The sequence below is a fragment of the Bombina bombina genome, chromosome 1, assembly GCF_027579735.1.
Source record: "Bombina bombina isolate aBomBom1 chromosome 1, aBomBom1.pri, whole genome shotgun sequence".
Taxonomy (NCBI): domain Eukaryota; kingdom Metazoa; phylum Chordata; class Amphibia; order Anura; family Bombinatoridae; genus Bombina; species Bombina bombina.
This window is the reverse complement of record NC_069499.1, coordinates 1407606187-1407630811: the sequence shown is the minus strand read 5'-3', so window position 1 is coordinate 1407630811 and position 24625 is coordinate 1407606187. Positions and strand designations below refer to the sequence as shown.

The 24625-nt window shown below is 39.1% G+C and overlaps 1 protein-coding gene across 7 annotated transcripts in view; it reads right to left on the bottom strand.

Moving 5' to 3' along the window:
* The window catches only part of MEF2D (myocyte enhancer factor 2D), a 345309-nt gene that overhangs the window by 75300 nt on the left and 245384 nt on the right, over positions 1-24625 (bottom strand). For all 7 annotated transcript variants that reach the window (XM_053705226.1, XM_053705208.1, XM_053705222.1 and 4 more), the window contains one exon: positions 16069-16272. In XM_053705226.1, coding sequence (XP_053561201.1) covers positions 16069-16272 — 204 coding nt within the window. The remainder of the gene's footprint in view (positions 1-16068; positions 16273-24625) is intronic.

The window sequence follows — 24625 nt, the reverse complement described above, 5'->3', positions numbered from 1 at the left end:
CCCTTTAAGTACATACTCCCTTTAAACTTGCAGGAAGGACATCATTTGTACTAAACAAGCTATTGAAAGTGCTGTGAGTAACAATTGTAGGAGGCAATTTGCTAGACAATAGAGCTCAGAAAATCCTACTTCATTTGCCAGGATAGTGGTGGAGTGAATTTGAAATACTCACACCCAGTGATAGCTTCTTGCACTGAACAAACGAAAAGTAAACATCCTATTTTCACAGGGTGGCCTTATGCTAACAAATTCACATTTTTACATTTTAGGATAATACTTTGTACAAAAGGACATGAGAAACATTACAAATAATTAAATGGACTATCTAATTTGCTAAAGCATATATTCTTTTTATTACTGAGCCTAGCAAAGGGGATAAACACATAAGTCCCACTTGAAAGGCGCCAAAAATGTCAGTTCCTGAGCAGAAAGCGATCAGTGAACTAATCAGCAACATAGCCACCAATCACCATCAACTTCTGCTTAGAAGCTTCCAATAGGACTTTACCTAGATGTTTAACCTCTTTTTAGTTGTTAAAGGGACAGTCAACACTAAAATTATTATTGTTTAGAAAGATAGATAACGCCTTTACTACCCATTCCCCAGCTTTGCACAACCAACATTGTTTTATTAAAATATTTATAACATTTAAACCTCTAAAGGTCTGCCTGTTTCTAAGCCACTACAGACAGCCTCATTGCATGCTTTTTTACTTGTTTTTCACAACAGGAGTCTGCTAGTTCATGTGGGCCATATAGATAACATTGTGTTCAAGCCCGTGGAGTTATTTAAGAGTCAGCACAACACAGCACTACATGCAAGTCAATAGAAAATAAATAAAAAGTCATGATCAGGGGGCTGTCAGAAGGAGCTTAGATTCAAGGTAATCACAGAGGTAAAAGGTGTACAGTATTAATATAACTGTTGGATATGCAAACGGGGTAATGGGTAATAACATAATTTATGCTTACCTGATAAATTTATTTCTCTTGTAGTGTATCCAGTCCACGGATCATCCATTACTTATGGGATATTAACTCCTCCCCAACAGGAAGTGCAAGAGGATTCACCCAGCAGAGCTGCTATATAGCTCCTCCCCTAACTGCCATTACCAGTCATTCGACCGAAAACATGCAGAGAAAGGAAAACCATAGGGTACAGTGGTGACTGTAGTTTAATGGAAAAATTACCTGCCTTAAAGTGACAGGGCGGGCCGTGGACTGGATAAACTACAAGAGAAATAAATTTATCAGGTAAGCATAAATTATGTTTTCTCTTGTTAAGTGTATCCAGTCCACGGATCATCCATTACTTATGGGATACCAATACCAAAGCTAAAGTACACGGATGACGGGAGGGACAGGCAGGCTCTTTATACGGAAGGAACCACTGCCTGAAGAACCTTTCTCCCAAAAACAGCCTCCGAAGAAGCAAAAGTGTCAAATTTGTAAAATTTGGAAAAAGTATGAAGAGAAGACCAAGTTGCAGCCTTGCAAATCTGTTCAACAGAAGCCTCATTCTTAAAGGCCCAAGTGGAAGCCACAGCTCTAGTAGAATGTGCTGTAATTCTTTCAGGAGGCTGCTGTCCAGCAGTCTCATAGGCTAACCGTATTATGCTATGAAGCCAAAAGGAGAGAGAGGTAGCCGAAGCTTTTTGACCTCTCCTCTGACCAGAATAAACGACAAACAGGGAAGACGTTTGTCGAAAATCCTTAGTTGCCTGTAGATAAAATTTCAGGGCACGGACTACATCTAGATTGTGTAGCAGACGTTCCTTTTTCGAAGAAGGATTAGGACACAAAGATGTAACCACAATCTCTTGATTGATATTCCTGTTAGTGACCACCTTAGGTAGGAACCCAGGTTTAGTACGCAGAACTACCTTGTCTGAATGAAAAATCAGATAAGGAGAATCACAATGTAAGGCAGATAACTCAGAGACTCTTCAAGCCGAGGAAATCGCCATTAAAAACAGAACTTTCCAAGATAACAACTTGATATCAATGGAATGAAGGGGTTCAAACGGAACCCCCTGTAAAACATTAAGAACTAAGTTCAAACTCCATGGTGGAGCAACAGTTTTAAACACAGGCTTGATCCTAGCTAAAGCCTGACAAAAAGCTTGAACGTCCGGAACTTCTGACAGACGTTTGTGTAAAAGAATGGACAGAGCTGAAATCTGTCCCTTTAAGGAACTAGCGGATAAACCCTTTTCTAAACCTTCTTGTAGAAAAGACAATATCCTCGGAATCCTAACCTTACTCCATGAGTAACTCTTGGATTCGCACCAATATAAGTATTTGCGCCATATCTTATGGTAAATCTTTCTGGTAACAGGCTTCCTAGCCTGTATTAAGGTATCAATAACTGACTCAGAAAAACCACGTTTTGATAAAATCAAGCGTTCAATTTCCAAGCAGTCAGCTTCAGAGAAATTAGATTTTGATGTTTGAAGGGACCCTGGATCAGAAGGTCCTGTTTCAGAGGTAGCGACCAAGGTGGACAGGATGACATGTCCACTAGATCTGCATACCAAGTCCTGCGTGGCCATGCAGGCGCTATTAGAATCACTGATGCTCTCTCCAGTTTGATTCTGGCAATCAATCGAGGAAGCATCGGGAAGGGTGTAAACACATAAGCCATCCCGAAGGTCCAAGGTGCTGTCAAAGCATCTATCAGAACCGCTCCCGGATCCCTGGATCTGGACCCGTAACGAGGAAGCTTGGCGTTCTGTCGAGACGCCATGAGATCTATCTCTGGTTTGCCCCAACGTCGAAGTATTTGGGCAAAGACCTCCGGATGAAGTTCCCACTCCCCCGGATGAAAAGTCTGACGACTTAAGAAATCCGCCTCCCAGTTCTCCACTCCCGGGATGTGGATTGCTGACAGGTGGCAAGAGTGAGACTCTGCCCAGCGAATTATCTTTGATACTTCCATCATTGCTAGGGAGCTTCTTGTCCCTCCCTGATGGTTGATGTAAGCTACAGTCGTGATGTTGTCCGACTGAAACCTGATGAACCCCCGAGTTGTTAACTGGGGCCAAGCCAGAAGGGCATTGAGAACTGCTCTCAATTCCAGAATGTTTATTGGTAGGAGACTCTCCTCCTGATTCCATTGTCCCTGAGCCTTCAGAGAATTCCAGACAGCGCCCCAACCTAGTAGTACAATTGTCCAGTCCGGCCTGCTGAATGGCATCCCCCTGGACAGATGTGGCCGAGAAAGCCACCATAGAAGAGAATTTCTGGTCTCTTGATCCAGATTCAGAGTAGGGGACAAGTCTGAGTAATCCCCATTCCACTGACTTAGCATGCACAATTGCAGCGGTCTGAGATGTAGACGTGCAAAGGGTACTATGTCCATTGCTGCTACCATTAAGCCGATCACCTCCATGCATTGAGCTACTGACGCGTGTTGAATGGAATGAAGGACACGGCATGCATTTTGAAGCTTTGTTAACCTGTCTTCTGTCAGGTAAATCTTCATTTCTACAGAATCTATAAGAGTCCCCAAGAAGGGAACTCTTGTGAGTGGAAAGAGAGAACTCTTCTTTTCGTTCACCTTCCATCCATGCGACCTTAGAAATGCCAGTACTAACTCTGTATGAGACTTGGCAGTTTGAAAGCTTGAAGCTTGTATCAGAATGTCGTCTAGGTACGGAGCTACCGCAATTCCTCGCGGTCTTAGTACCGCCAGAAGAGCACACAGAACCTTTGTGAAGATTCTCGGAGCTGTAGCCAATCCGAATGGAAGAGCTACAAACTGGTAATGCCTGTCTAGAAAGGCAAACCTTAGATACCGGTAATGATCTTTGTGAATCGGTATGTGAAGGTAAGCATCCTTTAAATCCACTGTGGTCATGTACTGACCCTTTTGGATCATGGGTAAAATTGTCCGAATAGTTTCCATTTTGAACGATGGAACTCTTAGGAATTTGTTTAGGATCTTTAAATCCAAGATTGGCCTGAAAGTTCCCTCTTTTTTGGGAACCACAAACAGATTTGAGTAAAACCCTTGTCCTTGTTCCGACCGCGGAACCGGATGGATCACTCCCATTAATAAAAGATCTTGTACGCAGCGTAGAAACGCCTCTTTCTTTATTTGGTTTGTTGACAACCTTGACAGATGAAATCTCCCTCTTGGGGGAGAGAATTTGAAGTCTAGAAGGTATCCCTGAGATATGATCTCTAACGCCCAGGGATCCTGGACATCTCTTGCCCAAGCCTGGGTGAAGAGAGAAAGTCTGCCCCCCACTAGATCCGTTCCCGGATCGGGGGCCCTCGATTCATGCTGTCTTAGGGGCAGCAGCAGGTTTCCTGGCCTGCTTGCCCTTGTTCCAGGACTGGTTAGGTCTCCAGCCTTGTCTGTAGCGAGCAACAGCTCCTTCCTGTTTTGGTGCAGAGGAAGTTGATGCTGCTCCTGCTTTGAAATTACGAAAGGAACGAAAATTAGACTGTCTAGCCTTAGGTTTGGCTCTGTCTTGAGGCAGGGCATGGCCTTTACCTCCTGTAATGTCAGCGATAATTTCTTTCAACCCGGGCCCGAATAAGGTCTGCCCTTTGAAAGGTATATTAAGCAATTTAGATTTAGAAGTAACGTCAGCTGACCAGGATTTTAGCCACAGTGCTCTGCGTGCCTGAATGGCGAATCCGGAATTCTTAGCCGTAAGTTTAGTTAAATGTACTACGGCATCTGAAATAAATGAGTTAGCTAACTTAAGGGCTTTAAGCTTGTGTGTAATCTCATCTAATGGAGCTGATTCAAGTGTCTCTTCCAGAGACTCAAACCAAAATGCTGCTGCAGCCGTGACAGGCGCAATGCATGCAAGAGGTTGCAATATAAAACCTTGTTGAACAAACATTTTCTTAAGGTAACCCTCTAACTTTTTATCCATTGGATCTGAAAAGGCACAGCTATCCTCCACCGGGATAGTGGTACGCTTAGCTAAAGAAGAAACTGCTCCCTCCACCTTAGGGACCGTTTGCCATAAGTCCCGTGTGGTGGCGTCTATTGGAAACATCTTTCTAAATATCGGAGGGGGTGAGAACGGCACACCGGGTCTATCCCACTCCTTAGTAACAATTTCAGTAAGTCTCTTAGGTATAGGAAAAACGTCAGTACTCGCCGGGTACCGCAAAATATTTATCCAACCTACACATTTTCTCTGGTATTGCAACTGTGTTACAATCATTCAGAGCCGCTAACACCTCCCCTAGTAATACACGGAGGTTTTCCAGCTTAAATTTAAAATTTGAAATATCTGAATCCAGTTTGTTTGGATCAGAACCGTCACCCGCAGAATGAAGCTCTCCGTCCTCATGTTCTGCAAATTGTGACGCAGTGTCTGACATGGCCCTAATATTATCAGCGCACTCTGTTCTCACCCCAGAGTGATCACGCTTACCTCTTAGTTCTGGTAATTTAGCCAAAACTTCAGTCATAACAGTAGCCATATCCTGTAATGTGATTTGTAATGGCCGCCCAGATGTACTCGGCGCTACAATATCACGCACCTCCCGAGCGGGAGATGCAGGTACTGACACGTGAGGCGAGTTAGTCGGCATAACTCTCCCCTCGTTGTTAGGTGAAATATGTTCAATTTGTACAGATTGACTTTTATTTAAAGTAGCATCAATACAGTTAGTACATAAATTTCTATTGGGCTCCACTTTGGCTTTAGCACATATAGCACAGATATCTTCCTCTGAATCAGACATGTTTAACACACTAGCAAATAAACTAGCAACTTGGAAATACTTTTCAAGTAATTTACTATAATATGAAAACGTACTGTGCCTATAAGAAGCACAGAAAAAGTTATGACAGTTGAAAATTAATAAACTGAAAAGTTATAGCATCAAATCTTTGTAAAAAACACAATTTTAGCAAAGGATTGCTCCCATTAGCAAAGGATAACTAACCCTGATAGCAGAAAAAAAAAAAAAATACAGAAATAAACGTTTTTTTTTTTTATCACAGTCAACTACAATCTCACAGCTCTGCTGTGAGTGATTACCTCCCTCAAAACAAGTTTTGAAGACCCCTGAGTTCTGTAGAGATGAACCGGATCATGCAGGGAAGACAATAAACTTCTGACTGAATTTTTTGATGCGTAGCAAAAGCACCAAAAAAGGTCCCTCCCCCTCACACATAACAGTGAGAGAGATCAGTAAACTGTCATAAATTAAATAAAACGACTGCCAAGTGGAAAAAAATAGTGCCCAAAACATTTTTTCACCCAGTACCTCAGAAAATTAAACGATTTTACATGCCAGCAAAAAACGTTTAACATTAATAAATTGAGTGTTATTAAAAAGCCTGTTGCTAGTCCCTGCAAATTAGGCTAAAGATTTATGCATACAGTATAATTCCAGTGAAGTGCCATTCCCCAGAATACTGAAGTGTAAAATATACATACATGACAGCCTGATACCAGTTGCTGCTACTGCATTTAAGGCTGAGTTTACATTATATCGGTATGGCAGAATTTTCTCATCAATTCCATTGTCAGAAAATAATAAGCTGCTACATACCTCTTTGCAGATTAATCTGCCCGCTGTCCCCTGATCTGAAGTTTACCTCTCCTCAGATGGCCGAGAAACAGCAATATGATCTTAACTACTCCGGCTAAAATCATAGAAAAACTCAGGTAGATTCTTCTTCAAATTCTACCAGAGAAGGAATAACACACTCCGGTGCTATTATAAAATAACAAACTTTTGATTGAAGGTATGAAACTAAGTATAATCACCACAGTCCTCTCACACATCCTATCTATTCGTTGGGTGCAAGAGAATGACTGGTAATGGCAGTTAGGGGAGGAGCTATATAGCAGCTCTGCTGGGTGAATCCTCTTGCACTTCCTGTTGGGGAGGAGTTAATATCCCATAAGTAATGGATGATCCGTGGACTGGATACACTTAACAAGAGAAAAAGGGCTTATCTATATTTTAAAACAATAAAAATTATACTGTAGACTGACCCTTTAAATACAGTTATCAAGAGCCAATAAAATAATAGTGTGACTGATATTTTGGTACACTGCTCCTGCTAGATAAGGAGTTAGATTGATTTGGGTAGTGAAGGAATGGTAGTACTATGTGCACACTTGATCAGGCTTTTCAGAGTTGGTACTGCTTTGTGCTGATGTGTTTGTATTGCAGGTTATCGAGCAGCAACCTATGCTCATCAGTGGTTACGGTGCTTTGTTGCAATATTGACATTTAGTGATAAGGAGTAGTTGGGAAGATCCTCCTTTCAATATTATTAGTGACTGGTAATAATATGTTCAGAAAAGTGATAATGTGTATAATTAAAACAATAAGAGTCATTAGGCCAGAAATGTGGCTAGAGTATCTAATAATGACTATAAGACATAGTGATGTGATTGCTGAGGCTACTAAAATACCTTGTCATGTGGTGCCACGGATCACCTGTGGTATTAATAACTCTTAGAGTACAGATTTAAGTTCTTATATTCACTTCTTCGAACGTAAGGAGACGCTCATTTTCTTCAGACATTTTCATAGCCGTACTGATTCCAGTAAAAGATCCCCTCTTTAAGATCTGGATTTGAACACATCATAGAGTAGGGATCTCTTACAGGAATCAATACCAGTGGCAATACAATATGAGTGGCTCCTTACGACCGCATTAGGATCCTCACAAAGGATCCGAATGCACGCATCTTATATATATATATATATATATATATATATATATATATATATATATATTTACACACACACGTATACATACATACATACATATATATACACACACACACAGAGACATCAGGGCTAGACAAACCATGTAGGCCAGGTAGCTACAACTCCTAGAATTTTACTTCTGGCTCCTAACTTTCTGTACTGATCTACACATACAAACATCATTGCCTCTGTATTATTATTGTGCACATCTATATGCGAGATAAGCTTGTTAAAAGGACATGAAACCCAACATTTTTCTTTCATGATTTAGACAGAATATACACATTTTCAAAAGTTTCCAATTTTCTTCTATTAACAAATTTGCTTTACTCTTATGGTATTCTTTGAAGCAAAACAAACTTTTGTAGGCAGAGTGGGTGGGTCTGGAGCACTAGGATAGCAGCACATACTGCTGCCATCTAGTACTCTTAAAAAATGTATAATATTGTTTAACTTCTGTACTTGAGCCTACATACCTGCTTTTCAAAAAAGGATTTGATAATAGAAGCAAATTTAAAAAAATAAAATAATTAAATGCTTTATCTCAATCATGAAATATTTTTTTGGGGTCTCCTGACCCTTTAAAACCTTCATAGGTTGGTGAGCAGAGTTGGACATTAATAAAATTTTAAACACGCAAGCAGAGATAACCAATTTAAATCAACAGGTGCATTGTTATTTATGTGGGTTCAGTAATTAATTCTTAGCACAAATTAAGCTTCTCCTACCTAAAACCTACAAAGGTGCTAATCTCAAACAACAAGAGACAAGCGTCTGCAAGAAATCTCACAGACCACTTATAAGCTTCCCCCACGTACTATATGAGTTGTGCTGAATTCACAGGGTAAGTAACAGCTACTTTTTAAAAGGATCGAATGTTCCAAACTGAAACGTGCATGAGTGCATTTCAATTTTAAATATAAGCATTTTTCCAATGTGCGTCCATTAGCAAAAATGCTTCCATTACAAGTTAGTACAGTATTCTGCAGCATACAGACATATGCTGTGAGGAGATGTTCACCAGCATTCAAATTTCACACCTTTTCAAAATCAGCAATAGCTTGTATGATATAAATGAAGTCATCACAAATACAATACATACCAGCCCCAGCTCTCTGAGCTTGAATACTGCTACATGGGCTCTAACAGGATATGTGCGTATACCGCTGAAAATCAGCAATAGCTTGTATGATATAAATGAAGTCATCACAAATACAATACATACCAGCCCCAGCTCTCTGAGCTTGAATACTGCTACATGGGCTCTAACAGGATATGTGCGTATACCGCTGAAAAACAGTAATAGCTTTAACTAGAAGCATTTTTGCTAATGGAATTATATTTCAAAAATACTTCTATTTAAAACTGAAACGCGCCCATGCACATTTCAATTTTGACCTTTCTATCCCTTTAAACAAACAGCCAATGAACTCTATTAAGCACAGAAACCGATTTAAAGGGAATAAAAAGAAGTATACAAGTAAATAGAAATCATATAATATTGTACATTATGTCAACATCCATCTAAACAACAGTTTTTATCCTATAGTAGAGATTCTGTGCTAACCACATTTTATTACTGCATTGCAGGGGGCTCGTGTGTCCCCTCTCAGTCAGGTTGTCACTATCTAACAGTGTTATGGGATAACAGCTGAGGTGCTTGTGACCTGATATTTCTCTCTCTTTCTTATTCACACCCACCACGTATCAGTAATTTAGTAGGAGGAAGGCTAATCTAAACTCTCACTGCATTTAATAAATTGCAGTGATACAAAATGGCAACTCATTGTACTGATAGAACATAGCTAAACTGGGGGAGTAAGTTGTCAAAATAAACCACACTTCCATAAATCTGAGCTGAGCGAAAGCAACAACTAAGTTCCTCCATCTTCCAAATCTCAGTTAATTTTTCTGGAAGCGCTGCATCCTGCTAGTTCTTCCATCAAGAATCCATTTTTTCTAATTGTATATTTAATTTAGTAGTCTGAAATGAAACAATGTCTAGCTGGACATGCTATGAAGGAACTGTACATATTTATTTACTATAGGAAGTAAGGCCACAGGAAGCCATATTGATTTTCCATGTAATAATAAGAAAAAATAAATAACTGTGGCTCAGGTTAAGAAAAGTATTCAATAAAAAAAAAAAGGTCTATTTTTCTTTGATATATTATTTATTTACAGTATCTCACAAAAGTGAGTACACCCCTCACATTTTTGTAAATATTTTATTATATATTTTCATGTAATAACACTGAAGAAATTACACTTTGCTACAATGTAAAGTAGTGAGTGTACAGCCTGTATAACAGTGTAACTGCTGTCCCTTCAAAATAACTCAATACACAGTCATTAATGTCTAAACCGTTGGCAACAAAAGTGAGTACACCCCTAAGTCTAAATTGGGCCCAAAGTGTCAATATTTTGTGTGGCCACCATTATTTTCCAGCACTGCCTTAACCCTCTTGGGCATGGAGTTCACCAGAGCTTCACAGGTTGCCACTGGAGTCCTCTTCCACTCCTCCAAGACGAAATCACGGAGCTGGTGGATTTTAGAGACCTTGCGCTCCCCCACCTTCCGTTTGAGGATGCCCCACAGATGCTCAATAGGGCTTAGGTCTGGTGACATGCTTGGCCAGTCTGTCACCTTTACCTTCATTAGCAAGGTAGTGGTCGTCTTGGAGGTGTGTTTGGGGACTTTCTCATGTTGGAATACTGCCCTGCGGCCCAGTCTCTAAAAGGAGGGGATCATGCTCTGCTTCAGTATGTCACAGTACATGTTGGCATTCATGGTTCCCTCAATGAACTGTAGCTCCCCCATGCCGGCAGCACTCATGCAGGCCCAGACCATGACACTCCCACCACCATGCTTGACTGTAGTAATCCATGTCCTTAGTTTGCTTGTCTTAAGCAACCTGTTTGCAGGCTTTCTGGTGCATCATCTTTAGAAGAGGCTTCCTTCTGGGACGACAGCCATGCAGACCAATTCGATGCAGTGTGCGGCGTATGGTCTGAGCACTGACAGGGTGACCCCCCACCCCTTCCCCTCTGCAGCAATGCTGGCAGCACTCATACGTCTATTTCCCAAAGACGACCTCTGGATATGACGCTGAGCATGTGCACTCAACTTCTTTGGTCGACCATGGCGAGGCCTGTTCTGAGTAGAACCTGACCTGTGAAACCGCTGTATGGTCTTGCCCACCGTGCTGCAGCTCAGTTTCAGGGTCTTGGCAATCTTCTTATAGCATAGGTTATCTTTATGTAGAGCAACAATTCTTTTTTTCAGATCCTCAGAGAGTTCTTTGCCATGAGGTGCCATGTTGAACTTCCAGTAACCAGTATGAGAGTGTAAGAGTGATAACACCAAATTTAACACACCTGCTCCCCATTAACACCTGAGCCCTTGTAACACTAACAAGTCACATGATACCGGGGAGGGAAAATGGCTAATTGGGGCCAATTTGGACATTTTCACTTAGGGGTGTTCTCACTTTTGTTGCCAAAGGTTTAGACATTAATGGCTGTACGTTGAGTTATTTTGAGGGGACAGCAAATTTACACTGTTATACAGGCTGTACACTCACTACTTTACATTGTAGCAAAGTGTAATTTCTTCAGTTTTGTCACATGAAAAGATATAATACATTTTTTACAAAAATGTGAGGGGTGTATTCACTTTTGTAAAATACTGTATATACAAAAAAAAAAAAAAACTATTTCCCAGTGAACTGCTATGTGGCAAAACATTTAAACAAATTGTTATGCTGATACGTCCTACAATGCTATGATCTTATCTACAGACCATACTTCCCCTCTTTTTAGGTGCTACAAATACCAGACATAAACTTCATATAAAGTGAGCCTTGGGAGACATTGCTGGCGACTAACGGACTCTTGGGATAAACTTAAGGCACGTTATGCCTGTGGCATGTGTAGGAAATTCCCCTTCAACCTGCCATGTTTGCTTTAGAAGCAAAGGACTCATGTTAAACTTTCCCTGGAGAACATTATGCAATCAGTGGACCCTAATCAACTGGGTATCTGGGAGATAGAGACCTGGTCCTGGAAGGCACTCAGTCTTTATCATTGTAATAACAGCAGTTTTTGCTTTTAAATGCCTTAGAGCTGATAGCTCTGGAAGCAGACTTGTTTTCCTATCAGCTGTAAAAGGTGAGCACTATCAGTACTAATTACCCTATTGGCCCAGTCTGTGCATTCTCCACTTCCATAGCTTTTCTACAAGGATGTATTCTGTATTGTGACACCTCACACAGACGTCATTGTCACATCCTCAGAATATGACGCCAAAGAGCAAAGGGCGGGGGCAGCCATAAAATAAAAAGAAAGTGCTTAAAGAGTGCAGTAATAAAATACTTTACCGCTCTACAGTATTTTGCTATTGTACCACTATAGCATAAGCTCTACAAAGAGGTTAATCAGTAGCAGCATATGTGCATAGTCACCAATCAGCAGATGAGTCAAGCTCAGAAGTGGAAGTGCAATGCTGTTCTGGAGTGGCTCTGGCTATAAGTTTATCTCATTTGCAGGGTTACCACACACAGTTACTGTAGCAATGATACTTTACTTCATATTATAATATTGCTGTGTATCACATCTTCAGTTTAGAGCAATATCCAATCCTCTATAGCTGGGTCCTACAGCCAATAACAACATGGAAAAAGAAATCCACTTTAATATATCAAGCAAGTTTAATTGAGGATTGATTTGTACTTATTAGCAAATCAAGCAGAGAAGTCATAAATGTAAAAGTTAAAACAACTTCCTTTAATTTAAAGCATCATTAAAACCATATTTTATGGAAAGGTTTAGCATCAACTCTACAGCATCTACCCACACAGAGGCATAAAGTAGAGCAATAGGAAAAAGTGCATTAGACCATTTTACTACTGTTCTAGTCCGTCCCTTTAATTTATCCAGGCAACGGTTAGCTCTAAGGATGCCAGGAATTTTCACACAGTGAAGAGAGACAGGAAATAAAATAATGCAGGGACATGGTAAGCTAGCGGTAAGCACTTACATAAAAAGAAAGTAAAAACACTAATTTTCATATGCAGAATATTAGAGTAGTAAAATCAGGCCCAGACCATTCATCTCAAGCACACAGAAGTTCTTATTATGTATAAACATATTGCTCTCATCATTCCCAGTGAGAACAATCTGTAGGAAAAAAAAAAAAAAACTGTGCCACTTCCATTTAAAGGGGTGCCCTAATGTAACAATAAAATGCTCTAATTTGTTAGACCACTTTATTATTAAAGGGCCATAATAATCGAAAAATGATCTGCTCTAACTTGTTAGACCTTGTCAGGGGCGGAACTTCAAGTGTTGCAATGGTCGCGGCTGTGATCAGGCCCTGGGAGGTCCGCCACTCGGGGGGGGTGGGAGGCGCTGCTGCCCAGACGCCCCCCTGTCCAGATTAGCGTAGAGGCTATTGGAGCTGCAGGTGGTAAGGTGGAATATTGTGCTAATTGTGCAAAGTTTTGGAAGCGGCCTTTCTAGTTACGCCTCTGGACCATGTCATTTTAAAACTATCAACCATACACTACTGTGTATTCAAACCCACAAAGGGGTTTAAAGGAATATGAAACCTACATTTTTTCTTTCATGATTTAGATAGAGCATACAATGTTAAACAACTTTCCAATTTTCTTCTATTATCAAATGTCTGTTTTCTTCATTCTCTAGGTATCTTTTGTTGAAAAGCAGGGGCGTAAGCCCAGGAGGATACACATGTCTGGAGCACTATATGGCAGCAGTTTTACAAGAATGTTATCCAATAACAAGAACACTAGATGGCAGCACTATTTCCTGCCATGTAGTGCTCCAAACACCTACCTAAGTACAACACAGAATACCATAGGATCGAAGCAAATTTGACAACAGAAGTAAATTAGAAACTTTTTAAAATTGTATGCTCTGTCCGAATCACAATTGAATTTTTTTTTGTTTCATATCCCTTTAACACACAATAGAAGTACTGCTTGGGACCCACAGAGCACTGCTGGTCCCAAGAGGAAACCGCCTCTGATCCAATCAGCAGTGCTAGTCGCATGATCCAGATGTGGAACTAGTGCTGCTGATTGGATCAGCGGCGGTTTCTGTTCAGGACCAGAAGTACTCTGTGGGTCCTGAGCAATACTTCTGCTCTTTTGCAGGGGTTAAACACACAGTAGCACTGGGTCAATAGGCTTAAAATGACATTTTAAGAATTATAGCAGGTCATTTTTTGACTAATATGACCCTTCGAGTGAATGCTGGTTTCTGACTGCACTTCAAAGGCCATACAGTCTAGGGCTGCACGATTAATTGCATGATTTTAAATCGCCGAAGTATGTGATTTTTTTTATATAAAAACTGGTTCTGTTTGTGATCTCAGTAGCAGCTGATCAATCTATGTCTAAAAGCAGAGCCCATGCAGGAGAGTGAAGAGGAGGGAAAGTCACTTACTTATACTTCCCTCTAGGGACGTCTGCAGTCTGAAACTTTAGGTATGTACCATGGCTGCACGGTTAATCGTATGATGCGATTAATCGCAATTTTAAATTGCGGCAGTATGCGATTTTTTTTTATAACAAAAAAAAATCCTCATTGAAGTACAGCCACATTGGAGGATTTTTTTTAATCAAAAAAATCGCATACTCCCGCGATTTAAAATCACAGCGATTTAAAATCGCGATAAATCGCATCATGCAATTAATCGTGCAGTCCTACTATACACATAATCAAAGTTGTGTTCCTAGATGTAATGCATACTGTATCCTCAGAAGGACAAAGTCGGTAAGCCAATCAGAAGTGGCATACATAAGTATCCACCAGTCATCAGCTGTGTTCTGCTCAGAAACGCCATGTAAGTGCACCTGGGATGTGACTTTAAGCCCTGCAAATGGTTTGAACACATAGTTAAAATAAAGAAATGAGCATTTATTAAATAACAAAATTATGTTTGGAACGGGAGCATTTTATTATTACTTTTAAAGGGAGCGACTATTTTGATATAGCACATATGTAAAAATAAAAATGTGGTAATGTTGTTAGTGAAAGGGAACGTTTATACTTTTTGATATGAATATTGTTCAACCTCTGCAATTTAATGTATAGTGGGAGCGTGATTTATAAAAGTAATTCGTCACAGTATGAGTAATAAAACAAGTGTGAAAGCTTTGGGCACACAAACAATAGTAATAGCACCACTGAATCACATGTATAATTGGAGTACGAAGGACTGTAATTGTTGGATAAAACTCCATGACCTTTGAAGATTTTAAAGTGATTTTTTTTTTTTAAACCATGATAAAAGGCTTCGTTTATGCCTGTTCAAGAATCTTAAGCTTTCTATGAAAGCACAAACAGTACAGGGAACAGCAAACACACCTGAGTCATAGATGATAGAAATTGACAGTAGATAAGAACCAAAATGCCCATGAAGTCAACCCATATTACTGCAGTGTAAATGTACTTATTTCTTAGGCTAGCTGCAAGTTTATTCCATAAATCAACCATGCTTCCTCTAAAAATCTAATTTCTGCCAAACCTGCCACCTTCTAACTAAAGATTGTGACCCCTTGCTTTTGATATACTTTTTCTTCTACGGAAAATACTTTCAGCTTCCCCTTTTTCCCTTTAGATATTTGAAGGTTTCTATCACGTCCCTTCTCTCTTCTAAGCTAAGCTATACACATTGAGATAAAAGCAGGCAGATGACACCCCTGAAGATGCTCTCTTTACCAAACAATATCCATCATTTCTTCTTGTTTAAACTGATTTCAGAGATACATAAAAGTCAGAAGAAGGTGCCAGGATTTCCTTACTTGTCTGTTAATTGAGCTACCAGCAATTTCTACCTTATTACTTCTTTAGCAGCATCATATTACAGAAGATCCCAATGCATAAGAGGTGATAGTCTTCATTGTTGTAGTACTTTATGGCTATGTTATATTAAAGATTACATTTGAGCACAGCCCTTCATATGCTGCATGTGAGTGTTAGGTACTCAGTGGAACCATAAAACATGTGGACTGTAAAATCTAAGCACATGACTGAGTGCATTTACTGTACAAGGCATCCCCATTTGTAGATATTGTTCTTGGTCTAGCGATTTCTAACTGCTCTATTAAAAGTGTAGTGCAGAGATTTATATAAAAATGTTGATTAAACAGATTTGAACTGCATATTCTATCTGAATCAATCAAAAGAAGACAGGTTTGATGGATCAAGAATTTAATCAACTTGCCCAACATTTAACTTTTCCCTCTGGGGATAAATATCACCTGCATTCAAAGCTTTGCTTTTTCTGAAAGCTTGAGGAGTCTGTACTGAACCCTGTGACCAATTAGCTCTCACCTCTATGATGTCAGCATTAGTCCGACTCTCGTGAGGCTCGTTGTACTCGGTGTATTTCAGCAGCACCTTGTCCATGTCAGTGCTTGCATACTGGAACAACTTGTTTGAGTGGTTGAAGATGATGAGCGCAATCTCACAGTCGCAGAGGACACTTAGCTCATAGGCCTTCTTCATCAGACCAAATTTACGCTTTGTAAACGTCACCTGTGGAGACCAAAGTATTAATAATCGTTTAATTTCAATTATAGGGCAACATTTATATAAATTATAAAGTTAAAAAAAAATACAAGTTAAACACCTTGTAATTACAAGACATTTTTGTCATACAGTATTTCTATTGAATAACATATAAAAAAAAAAATACATTAATACTTTCATTACAGCAATTATTTTTCAATAGCCAAACTCAGCCAACAATTTGCCTTATTTAGAGAAGTCAACCTGGGCTTGAGTCTGCATCTAACATGGCCATTATGTTAGTATTATGTGAATTGTTATGAAGTTGTTATCTGATAAAGCCAATTAGGAACACATATGTAGCCGGGTTAGTATTGAAAATATGTTTATTGTTTAAAAAGATAGATAATCCCTTTATTACTTATTTCCCGGTTTTGCACAGCCAACATGGTTATATTAATACACTTTGTACCTCTGTGATTAAGTTGCATCTAAACCTCTGCAGACTGCCCCCTTATCTTAGTGTTTTACAAACTTGTATTTCATCCAATACATGAACTAGCACTATCTATCTGTGAAAAGGTAATAAAATGCACTGAGATAAGAGGCGGTCTTCATGGACTTCAAAATCAGCCTATGATCCTACCTAGGTTCAGCCTTCATCAAAGTATACCAAGGGAACAAAGCAAATGTGATAAAAGTGAATTGGAAAGTTGTTTAAAATTGCATGCCCTATCAGAATCATGGAAGTTTAATTTTGACTTTACTGTCCTATAAAAGCTGAATACAAGGAGCTGCATTTTCCTTTTGCAATTACAGCTTAAAATGTTTAGATACTATACTAGATTTGGCGTATTAATGATTCCACCATAAGGATTTGTTTACTTTATACTAAAACTCTTTAATTAAAGAGACCCAAAACTCACTGAATGGCTCTGACTACATTGTGTTTATAACGTACAGTATAAAGCCACCTATGTATTGAATCAATGCATTTTGTTAAGCACCATTAGTCTTTTTTTTTTATTTATTTTTAAATTACTTAAAAAGTTTTCTTCCTGCCAAAGATAAAGGCTACAGAGTGATGAGAGAGTCCAGAGGCCCCACATGGCAAATTGTTTAACTGCAGAGTAATTTGTGAGATGCCTGCTCATGGATAGCAATATTTCCCAACATCACATGCTTGTTCACAGGAAACATGCCTTATAATTCATCCTTCACCCCTGCCTTATACAATGTGACAGTTGCCAGGGTAACATCTCCTTCTTTAGCTGTGCCATGGTGGAGATCATATACAGACAAAATAAAGCTATAGGGACGTTTTTGAACAAAATGAAATAATTATAAACAAGAGAGAAAAAAAAATGTATGGAAGCAATATTTTTCCCAAGTACAACTCTAATATTTATGAAAAAAGCCTGCAGAAAATATGAATGACAAGTGGTCAGTAAATGCAGATTTGTAATTCAGTCAGAAACTTCCAAGAATTACTTTAAAGGGGCATTAAAGTAAATTTCTTTTATATGCACTATAAATGTCAGCAAATTGCAAGTGCTGCATGGCAACCTACCTGCATAGAAATAAAGTATTTACAACTCTCTGTCTCGCCCCCATTTCAATTGGTAAGAGATCGTCAGCCTCAATTACAAACAGGAAAATCTTATTTCTTATTTAATTGGGATTGGATAAACACACACAGGACGTTTCATGGATCATCTTTTACACATACATGGAAGCCCAACATGGTGGCTAGCCGATTTAGCTGATGACTGTCTAAAGAGTACAAATATATCTACTGAAGAAAAAAACAAGCAAACAGCAATGTGAATGCAGCCAAAATTAGATGAGAAATGTTGCCCACACTGAAGTGTACATGGTTTGAAGCCACCTAATTATAATAAAAAGGTGATAGCCTGTTTTTTTATGGATTTCTTATTGACTGGAATGGATCTGATTTTATAAACCTTTGCACAACTCCCTTAATTGATTAGAACAGACCCCACAGTACGTAAAATGTGCAGGATTTTGTAAATAATACTAGTTAGTATTTTTTCTTGATCTGCTTTCCTGTAGCAAACCAAGACAATTGTAATGAAGCCTCTGTTCTGATCCATAGTCGCAGTGCAGTAGCATTATCATATATTTGGGTCAGGGAAAGTGCAGCCCCTGCACATCAGCTTCTCTAACAGAAAACTTAGTTTAAAAAAAAGTCAGTTTGATCACTGGCAAATTAAGAAATTATGGCAAAACTAAAAGGCAGACTCGAAACAGAATTGATTTTCAAGACTTTGGAATGTTACCCTATTAAATAATGTACTTGTTACAGCAATCCATAGATAGATTACTTTTAGAAATATGCAATCAAGTGATGTGTGTCACTCAAGCATCCTAAACCAAAACATAAGAACTTCTTCTACTATAGAGATTTTCAGCCATACCCTAAATTAAAAGGGCACTGAACCAAAATTGTTTCTTTAATGATTCAGATAGAGCATGACATTTTAAGCAACTTTCTAATTTACTCCTATTACAACTTTTTCTTCGTTCTCTTGCTATCTTTATTTTAACCCCCTAACGACGCATGTTGTACAGGGTACGTCTTACACAAACTGGCTTTTAAAGACCAGCGACGTACCCTGTACGTCGTCAGGGGTTTTAAGCGTTTGAAAGCGATCACGATTGTTTCCAGCCGCTTTCAAGGTATTGCAGTGATGCCTCGATATTGAGGCATCACTGCAATACCTTTTTAGGCACACCGATGCAGAGAGAGAGCCACTCTGTGGCCCTCTCTGCATCGGACAGTGATGGTGCCGATCGTTGGTGGGTGGGAGCCATTGCAGGGAGGCGGGTGGGTGGCCCATCGCTGGGGGAACTGCCTTCAGGCCAGTTGTTCTTCATGACAGATGCGCACTGGAGCACGCGCACCCGCGATCTAGGGCAGTTGGAGAGAAAAATTGCTGGAGAGATTGCTGGGAGAGGGTGGTGGGTGCAGAGGAGGGGTGATCTGGGAGGGGGAGGGGGTAGGGTATGGAGGGGGCAGCTACACTACAGAAAAAGTTAGGTTTTAAAAGAAAAAAAAAAAAAGTTATTTTATTGCAAAGTGGGTACTGGCAGACAGCTGCCAGTACCCAAAATGGTGGCTAATAGTTAGTGGGGGGAGGGTTAGAGAGCTCTTTGGGGGGGGATCAGGGAAGTTGGGGGCTAAGGGGGATCCTACACAGCAGAATATGATTTTTTTTTTTTTTTTTAAATAATTAAAAAACCAAAAAAAAAACCACAACGTTACTTTAGTACTGGCAGAAAGACAGTTGTGGGACAATTGTGGGGTGGGGGAGGGAAGAGAGCCATTTGGGAGGGATCAGGGGGTGGGATGTGTCAGGTGGGAGGCTGATCTCTACACTAAAGCTAAAATTAACCCTTCAAGCTCCATACAAGCTACCTAATTAAACCCGTCACTGCTGGGCATAATACAAGTTTGGTGCGCAGCGGCATTAAGCGGCCTTCTAATTACCAAAAAGCAATGCCAAAGCCATATAAGTCTGCTATTTCTGATCAAAGGGGATCCCAGAGAAGTATTTACAACCATTTGTGCCATAAATTTCAGTGAGAAACCCAAAGTTAGTGAAAAAGTGAACGTTTTTTTTTTATTTGATCGCATTTGGCGGTGAAATGGTGGCATGAAATATATCAAAATGGGCCAAGAACAATACTTTGGGTTGTCTACTACACTACCCTAAAGCTAAAATTAACCCTAAAAGCTCCCTAATTAACCCCTTCACTGCTGGGCCTAATACAAATGTGGTGCACAGCAGCATTTAGCGGCTTTTTAAATTACCAAAAAGCAATGCCAAAGCCATATATGTCTGCTATTTCTCAACAAAGGGGATCCCAGAGAAGCTTTTAAAACCATTTGTGCCATAATTGCACAAGCTGTTTGTAAATAATTTCAGTGAGAACCCTAATATTTGTGAAAAAGTTTGTGAAAAAGTGAACGATTTTTTTTATTTGATCTCATTTTGCAGTGAAATGGTGGCATGAAATATATAAAAATGGGCCAAGAACAATACTTTGGGTTGTCTACTACACTACCCTAAAGCTAAAATTAACCCTACAAGCTCCCTAATTAACCCCTTCACTGCTGGCCCTAATACAAATGTGGTGCGCAGCAGCATTTAGCGGCCTTTTAATTACCAAAAAGCAACGCCAAAGCCATATATGTCTGCTATTTCTGAACAAAGGGGATCCCAGAGAAGCATTTACAACCATTTGTGCCATAATTGCACAAGCTGTTTGTAAATAATTTCAGTGAGAAACCTAATATTTGTTAAAAAGTGAACGATTTTTTTTTTATTTGATAGCATTTGGCGGTGAAATGGTGGCATGAAATATACCAAAATGGGCCTAGATCAATACTTTGGGTTGTCTACTAAAAAAAATATATATACATGTCAAGGTATATTCAGGGATTCCTGACAGATATCAGTGTCCCAATGTAACTATCGCTAATTTTGAAAAAAAAAAATGGTTTGGAAATGGCAAAGTGCTACTTGTATTTATTGCCCTATAACTTACAAAAAAGCAAAGAACATGTAAACATTTGGTATTTCTAAACTCAGGACAAAATTTAGAAACTATTTAGCATGGGTGTTTTTTGGTGGTTGTAGATGTGCAACAGATTTTGGGGTCAAAGTTAGAAAAAGTGTGTTTTTTTCCATTTTTTCATCATATTTTCCAATTTTTTTTTATGGTAAATTATAAGATATGATACAAATAATGGTATCTTTAGAAAATCCATTTAATGGCGAGAAAAAACGGTATATAATATGTGTGGGTACAGTAAATTAGTAAGAGGAGAATTGCAGCTAAACACAAACACCGCAGAAATGTAAAAATAGCCCTGGTCCTTAAGGGAAATAAATTGAAGAATGGCCTTGTCCTTACGGGGTTAAAAGCAGGAATGTAAAGCTTAAGAGCCAGCCCATTTTAGGTTCAGCACCATAGATAGTATTTGCTTATTGGGGGCTTACATTTACCCACCAATAAGCAAGCATAACCCAGGTTCTCAACCAAAAATGGGCCGGCTCCTGTGCATCACATTTCTGTTTTATAAAATAAAGATAGCAAGAGAACAAAGAAAAAATTGATAATAGGAGTAAATTAGAAAGTTGCTTAAAATTGCGTGCTCTATCTGAATCACAAAAGAAAAAAAATTGGGTTTAGTGTCCCTTTAAAGTGAAGGTAAACTTTGATAAATGAAAGCCTGTATTTTTAAAATACTATTAAGAACAGGGGAAGTTTCATTCTTTAAAGTTTACAAAGCAGCCGTTTTGATTAAAAACTTACCTTTTTTTCTTTTCACAGCCAGAGCATCTTCCCCCTCCTGGAAATCCTCTCTTCACAAGTCAGCAATGACTAATCCGGCTTCTTCCAATCACAGCATGGCTTCAGGCAATGACTACCCTGGGGGGAAAGCCATGATTGGAGGAAGCCGGATTAGTCATTGCTGACGTGTGAAGAGAGGATTTCCAGGAGGGGGAAGCTGCTCTGGCTGTGAAAAGAAAAAAAAGGTAAGTTTTTTTTATCAAAACGGCTGCTTTGTAAACTTTGATGAATGAAAGTGCCCCCTGTTTTTAATAGTATTTTTAAAAAACGGGCTTTCATTCACCAAAGTTTACCTTCACTTTAATACTCTTAAAACCCAATCTTCTACATAGTTGGGATTATAGACCACCAAGTTAGAATTAGGGTTTGTGCTATCCGAGCAGTACTAATATACTTTTTCTTGGGCCTGCCCAATTAAATTGAAACCAGTTATGGCAACTTAAACCAAAATCATTATCTCAGTTATATCTACTGGCTGGTATGTGCAGTATTGGTGTCAGTCACTGTAAAACACAACAAAATTGCACTTATGATAACTGAATAGAATGGAACGAAAAACAGAAGTCAGTTGCCCACACTTCTTTTTAAGCAGCTATAAATGTATACAAAAAGGAAATGATTGGGCAACATTAACACTTTTTGCAGAATTTTCTTCTTTTGTTTTTTTTTTTAAAGAAAAAAAAAAGAAACTAAACTGTAAAAACAAAACTTTACGTTTAAATATAGAACACTTAAAAGGAAGAAAGAAATGAACAATAAAACATTAACACATTTAGTAAATCAAAGATATTACCAAAGAAAAAAAAAAAGAAGAAAATCTGATTAATCAATAATACTAAAAAGCTGGATGATTTATTTATTTGGAGAACCTATTTCAACTATATTTTAAAAGTAGTAAATTCATAGAGCAAGCAAGAATAAATGTGGGGGTTTGACTGCACCCAATGGATTACGGCAGAAATAGGCTAACTCAGACTCAACTATAAAAGCTATGTGTATGGGAAGCTGTCTCCATTTACATTATTCTAGCTGTATAGATTATACATGTGAAAAATATATTAGGAGCTTGTTTATTAGTTTAGGTATTTCTTATGGCTTCCTTGGAGAGAGTGTTTTTAAAAATCAAACAGTAATCTCCAGACCACTAGGAGGATGCAAAACACCCCAACATTCCAGAGCTTTAAATCCCTCCCATTTACCCTCAATCCTCAAGTCACACGTATAGCTAAGTAGATAAAGGAAACAGAAAAGCAAGGACAAAGTAGGGCAAAACAAGTACAGCCTCCAAAAGCTCAAAAGTAAGAGTGTGGCTTGTGAACTCTCACCATCAAGAAAGAAAGAAATACATTTTATCAAGTAAGAATAAATTGTGTTTCTTGCATCAGATGGTGAGAGTCCTAGACATCTATCAATCTAAGAGGCCACCATAAAATATGGGGGGAGCACAAACAGTAAAGGCAGGTACACTACTGATTAGGCACTATGGATCGCAGAACTTTCCTGCCAAAAGAAGCCTCAAAAGAGGCATAAACGTCAAAGTGAAAAAACTTTGAAAAAGTATGTAAAGAGGACTAAGTAGCTACTTTACAAATCTGTTCCATAGAAACCTCATTACAAAAGGCCCACGAAGAGGCAACTGTTCAAGTAGAATGAACAGTAATTGGTTCAGGGGGAATCTTACCCACAACCATGTATGCCTTACGAATTAAGGCCTTAAGCCAAGCAGCTAAGGTAACAGCAATAGCTTTCTGACCCTTGCAAGGTACAGAAAAATGAACAAATAGAGAAGAAAGTCTGAAATACTTTGTGGCCTCCACAAAGAATTTTAGAGCTCTCACAACATTCAAGTTGTGAAGAACTCACTCCTTAGAATTCTTAGGAGCTGGACAAAAAGCAGGAACCACAATTTAATTTTTGATAGTATTGGTATATACCACCTTGGAAGGAAAAGCATAAAATGTGCGAATAAGAACAGACTTGTCCTTTTGAAAAATCAGCAAACAATGATTGCAAGATAAAGCCAAAAGCTCAGAAACACTTCTGACAGAAGAAATGGACAGAAAAGAACTTTCCTGGATAAAAGGTCTAGACCGTGCATTAGATCAAAAGGAGAGTATTGAAGAAGCTTTAAAACCAGATTAAGATTCTACGTCAAAGAAACTGTATGAATAACTGATCTAATTCTGATCAGAGCCTAAATAAAGTTCTGACTATCAGGAATTGTGCAATCCTTGTCAGACAGAGCTGAAATCTGACCCTTACGAGAACTAGCGGAAAAAAACTTTTTCCATCCTACAGGAACTCCAGAACTCAAGGAATTCTTAAATAATTCTAGTGCTATCCTATTGTGACCACACCAGGGTAAGAAGGTTTTCCAAAGTCTAGAATAAATACACCCAGTGACAGGTATCCTAGCCTGAATCAATGTGTTAAACTTATCTGAAAAACCTCTCTGTCGCAGCACTAAGCTTGCAATCGCCAGGCTATGAAATTCAGAGATCTTAATGGAAGAAAGGCCCTTGAGAAAGAAGATAATTTCTGAGAGAAAGCACTAAAAACATTAACCCTTATCATGCACTACCAGAGAGCACTTAAGCAAAATCCTGATGTCAAAATCCAAGATTTTAGCATAGGTGAGTAAATCAGCCTGCGTTAAGATCTCCAGTAACTTTGGAGAGTGATAAAGCTGGCTGTGCTAAATTTAAAGACACAGTAACTTCATTTTGAAAGTGCTAATAATTTAATTTCCATTGAGGGGAGGAGAGTCAACAGCTTCATTCATTACTGTTGGGAATTAAGAACCTGGCCACCAGGAGGAGGCAAAGACCCCCCAGCCAAAGGCTTAAATACCTCCCCCCCTTCCCTCATCCCCCAGTCATTCTGCCGAGGGAACAAGGAACAGTAGGAGAAATATCAGGGTATAAATAATGCCAGAAGATAAATTAAATTTAGGTCCGCCCATCGGAGATACGGACGGGAGCCGTGGACTCTCCTCCCC